General features: G+C 37.0%; 1 protein-coding gene and 1 long non-coding RNA gene across 3 annotated transcripts; one reads left to right on the top strand and one right to left on the bottom strand.

Moving 5' to 3' along the window:
- Positions 1-7: 7 nt before the first annotated feature.
- LOC108382684 (uncharacterized) lies at positions 8-1,713 on the bottom strand. Of its 2 annotated transcripts, XM_017639057.1 has the most exons (3): positions 1,318-1,713; positions 748-1,255; positions 8-702 (listed from the first exon to the last, which is right to left on the bottom strand). In XM_017639057.1, the coding sequence occupies exons 1-3, from the start codon at positions 1,699-1,701 to the stop codon at positions 365-367; spliced, it is 1,230 nt and encodes a 409-aa protein (XP_017494546.1). In that variant the 5' UTR covers positions 1,702-1,713; the 3' UTR covers positions 8-364. The 2 variants fall into 2 exon arrangements, with proteins under 2 accessions (XP_017494546.1, XP_017494545.1); XM_017639056.1 differs by having other exon boundaries at positions 8-1,255.
- A 1,630-nt stretch (positions 1,714-3,343) lies between these two features.
- Positions 3,344-4,173, top strand: LOC108382686 (uncharacterized). The gene is made up of 3 exons (XR_001849703.1): positions 3,344-3,703; positions 3,762-4,043; positions 4,105-4,173. It is a non-coding gene; the product is annotated as an uncharacterized LOC108382686 (long non-coding RNA).
- The last annotated feature ends 798 nt before the right edge of the window (positions 4,174-4,971 follow it).

The raw sequence follows: 4,971 nt of genomic DNA, 5'->3' as shown, positions 1-4,971 counted from the left end.
ACTCTTTTGTGCAGCCGAACGGACAAATAATTCTGATATAAAAACCACAACTAAAAGTAATATGAAAATATATTATACATACATACATTTACTGTATTAATAAATCTACACATATAAATGAATTCTAATTTAAAGTAATCATATTTGTAGCTCTAAACATGTAATCAAACTTTTACTGCAAATGAAAAAGAAATTAGTTTACCAGCAAATGCCGACAACAGAGAATTATCAAATACACACTAGAATTGTTTCTTAAATAATTAGAAGGAATAAAAGGTATAATAAATAAATTTAAAATTACTTTTTGGTGTGTACTTGAGATCCTAATGCTAATCCGTTTAAATTTGAAATGTACCCAAGATATTTAATTTAACACCTGCGCCATTAGAGCTCTACGCTTTTGTTTGCCCTGTTCGTCTTGTTCATCTCCTAGTTTTTTTGAGCCTTCGTCTATCACTTTGGCCCAATTAAACTGCATATCCTTCAGTTTGCGCTCGCTATAGTCATCCTCCATTTCAACGCAAAGATTATGTAATGCACAAACCGTGTCCACTATTTTTCGTACTTCATGAATATTACGCGCTTCTAACGCATATAAAACATTAAAACGTTTCGCCATTGCATCTAGTACTTGTTCGCCAATATGTAAAGCCGGTTGTAATGCTGAATTGAAATTTCGCTCCTCATCATCGCTGGGCTCACCTATTGGACGCATTAGATAGGGTTTAAGAGGAAAACTATTATTACCTATGAGGTAACTGCCTGTTGGCATTGTTTGTACATTTAATGCCAATGTTTGACCTATGGGTGAGGCGTCGAATGAATACTCGTCAGCAAGTACCAAAAAGGAATCGGTAATCTTTTGATCGGCGTCACAAATGATTTGCAATACTACTTGTCGCTCCTCATTTTCGGCTTCGAGGAAAACGTCCAATTTTTTGCTGGCTACAATGCCGAAAAGTTGCCCGAATTTTTTCAACTGATGAAGTGTTTGGAAGTTTTGAATATTGTAATTGCGTTTCTCTGGCGTGCTAGGCCACTGTATTAGCAATTCATATTGTGCAGAAATGCGACGCCAAAAGAGGCGTATAAGTTGTTGGCAGATATGTTTGGTAGTGTTGAATTTCCGCGCGATATCTTCAAAGTGCTCGTCGGTAGACAATTTCCATAGAGCAAGGGAAAAAATTGACTGCGGCGGTGCGGCAGTGGGAATATGCTCATTGGGTAAAAATCTACGCAATCTTTTGAAAATGCGCTAGATTAATAAAAACACTAGTATTACGTTAACATTGCATTCATTGAATGAAATATTCTTACCAAGAACGTTATTTTGCTCATGTGCAGGTATCCCTCGAAGAGGATGGTATTAAACTTGTTTATTAAATTGATTTCGAGTGGCGCTTGGTGCTTACTGAATTCATACGGAGTGATTGTGCTTCGGGCGTCTCCTTCAACAGATACCCTATTCAAATTGGAACTGACTGGCTTTTCGGTATTATTCTGGATGTCATCAGACTTTCGACGTTTCTTCGCACGGTTTTGCTTCAGAAAGAAATGCAGCGCTTCATCATCAGTATCGGCAGAGAGCAGCGGGAACTCTTTAGTTATGAATTTAGGCGGCTCGTTCTTAGTTTTGTTGTCGTCTATTAAAACATCTTTGACTATAATAGCGGCAATATTTGACAATAAAATACTTTCCATTGTTGAGTTAACTATTCGTACAAGGCAAGGCGAATTTATACAAGGGTAGAGCTGGAAAACTATCGATGTCACTATCGATAGTATCGATGGTTTTTGACTATCGAAAACATCGATGGTTTTGTAGGTTGGTGTTATGCAGAAATTTTGTTTGGCAAACTGCGTGCAATTGTTGTTGCACCAAACTCGGAGAGAGCGAGTTTGGCGACTCTCACAGCAAACTAATTTTGTTTGGTCAAACTGCAGCAAATTCGGTATTGTCATATACAAAAATTTTAAATTGTGCGCGTTATGTACCTCTGAAATCCTCATTTCGTGTTGGCAATATCCATGAAAACCATAATGAACGTGCAACCCTGTGCCAAACTCGACATAACCACCTCCGAGCAAACTAAGCAGCCGCCATTTAATTTGGCAAACAAAAGTTTGCCTGCATAACACCGACCGTAAGCACTATCGATAGTTTTCACGAATACATACATTACTGCAGACCTCCACAGGCAAACACCGATGTCCTACCTACTGTCATTTTGACGAACAATATGATTGCAAGTTTTTGTGTGTGGGCACTTTGATGTCTTGAAATAAGCATTTACCGCATGATGCCACCAGACAACATTCTCTCAATTTCGGTGTTTGAAAACATTTAAATCTCTAAAAAACTTGCTGAATAATTTCCCAAAACGTAATCATAAATAATCCAATAGGGAACAAATTTTTATTTTGGTTCAATATCAAAATTTCATCGATGTTACCACCAGCACGATTTCTTTCAAATGAAAATATGGCTGTCAAACTATCGAATTGCCTGCAATAGATGTCAAGCAGTAAACGCTGACATATATTGCAGCCCATGAGAAAGAGGCGGTCGGGCCTTACGTGAGAATAATATTAAAATTTCACTTAAAACATGTTGATTTGTATTTTGGAATAAAGACTTAAATATATTCGGAAATTTAGAGTTGTCCTTGATAAATTCACGAAATTCACGTTTTTCATTCAAAAAATACGATGTGAGTTTCCAGTTTATAGGAACACAAACGTTAACTATGTACTTAACTATTGATATTATGCCTAATTAAGAATTGATACTATACTTAACCTACATTTTGTATATATATTTTATCCTCGAAAAGACCGTTTTCTTATCATGAGGCAAAATTCCCCACAATAGTGTTGCAATTGTTGAAAAACTGCTATAAGGTTTATTACTGTATATACTGTGAGCAGAACTCAAGCGAGATTTTCAATCACGCGAAGACGGCCCGTAGTGGAACCACAAACTAAAGCCTTAAGAGCGAAATACACCACACAAGCGGCTTGTCAAACATTCTTCAAACCTACTTTTCCCATTTCGCCATACACCATGCAAACATGACTCGTTCAAGCAAAGAATTTTAGTTTTCTTCCAGTTCGCAATGCTAAATATTATGGTTTTCTTTCATTTTCCTCTCTTACGTCCTTACTCGGTGAAAATTTCGTTGCGAATGAGGCGATTTTGCTATACACAACGCAAGCGNTGTCAAACCTTCAAACACCCCCATACACAGCACAAATGGCTTGAAGCAAAGGGAAATTTCGCTTGGTTTGTCAAACCGCTTGTGTGGTGTATTTCGCTCTTTAGATAGTGATGAAAAATTAAAACTATCGTTACTATCGATAGTACCATCGAGAGTTTTGCACCCCTAGTTTTGTGGTTCATGAAAAATTTAGTTTGATTTAGTTCTTTAAACTAGTTCATTCAAGTGCGTGTGAATTATATGTGTACATATATAGAATTCTAGATGAACTACATTTTTTAAATTGACTAAATAAAATTTGCTTTAAATCTAATCAATATCCGAATTGTGAAAACTGTCCCATATATGAATTGTGTTACAAATATTCCAATACAAACCTTCTTTATGTACAAAATATGTAGTTATGGTACTGATTGAACAATAATTATGCGCTATTTCTTTTTCGATTGCCATAAAAACTAAGCGCTGGTTTGTCTGGAGTTAAAGTAAGTATTTTTTTTTTCTTTTTTAATAGGTTGGAATTAGTGTTTGGTGTATTTTCAGATGCCTGCAAAGAGAAGTCTGATATGGAGTCATTTCAAAAATGCTGGCTCGAAACGTGCTATGTGCAAACATTGTTCAAAGAAAATAAGTTTCAATGGCGGGTCCCTAGGAAATTTAAGCCGCCACATGAAACTTCGGCATTCTATGATTCGCTGGCATGATACGACTCTTAATGGTAACGGCGAAGGAAACATACCAGAGGATCAATTAGAGCAGGGCGATCAATCAACGCAAAGTGAGCAGCAATTGCAGGCGGAGCAGCTGCTGCAGATGAATAAACGGGTAACTACGAATTATCAAACAAAGAAGCGAAATGATCAAATTCGTTGCCATGTTGTTACAGTGCTCTGCAAGCGACTTCATATCTACCTTATATGAATTCGCGTTTGTGCTCTTATTTTATATTAGTCTTTCAAAAAAAAAATTCAGTCAGGAGAAACCAGCCATTAAAGCTTGATTATGGCAACTTAACTTAATGGAACGTAGAACTTAGAGAATCAAAATGGAACAGATTTCAACGTGGCATTAAGTTACGTTGGGTTTCGGCTGTTCAATTATAAGCAGCACCCATTTAACAGAATTTTTAAGAGAAGGCCGTAAGTTACGTTAAGTTGCCATAATCATACCATTAGAATCCAAAATTAAAATTGAGGTACCCCAGATTCGCTACGGGGACAGGAATAGCAACACATGCACACTTTTTCACTAATACATGCATACTTTTCCAATGGAACAATTTTGAAACGCGCAGTTAGCTATAAAATAACCAAAACTACCGATACCAAATTTGTTTGGCGCAGGTAAAAAATAAAGATATAAGAGGTTTATTTACTTTATTTATATCGGCTGCCTTATACGGTTGACAAACGGGCTCGATTATTTGCATAAACAGCCTTTATTTGCTTTGACTCATGCATTTTCCTCTTTAAAATGCGCATAAGCAGCTGAACAAATGCACGAAATTTTTGGGAATCAACTCGGATCAGGGCAGTTTTCGCTGACAACACTGGTAAAAGGCCAGCTGTTGTCTTTTGTACAAGTAAGCAAACAAAGCGCAAGAGTGACTTACCACGCGGTAGCCGAGTGGTAAGAGTTACGGGCTACAAGCCTGTAGCTGCCAGGTTCGATCCTCGGTTGGAACGATTGCGAATTTTTTTTTTGTTTTTACCTTCCTTTTATTAGCTCGGGATGTAACTATGTAATATTGATG

Source organism: Rhagoletis zephyria, unplaced genomic scaffold, assembly GCF_001687245.7.
Source record: "Rhagoletis zephyria isolate East Lansing unplaced genomic scaffold, Rhagoletis_zephyria_1.1 Rzeph_scaffold_28180, whole genome shotgun sequence".
In the NCBI taxonomy this organism is placed as follows: domain Eukaryota; kingdom Metazoa; phylum Arthropoda; class Insecta; order Diptera; family Tephritidae; genus Rhagoletis; species Rhagoletis zephyria.
This window is presented reverse-complemented; position numbering and strand designations above follow the sequence as displayed.

What these genes read in the sequence shown, in the direction of transcription:
- LOC108382684 (XM_017639056.1), bottom strand. Translation starts at nt 1,701, where the DNA reads ATGGAAAGTATTTTATTGTCAAATATTGCCGCTATTATAGTCAAAGAT. An exon ending in TGAGCAAAATAACGTTCTTG is followed by an intron (nt 1,256 to 1,317) that starts GTAAGAATATTT and finishes TTATTAATCTAG; the next exon opens with CGCATTTTCAAAAGATTGCG.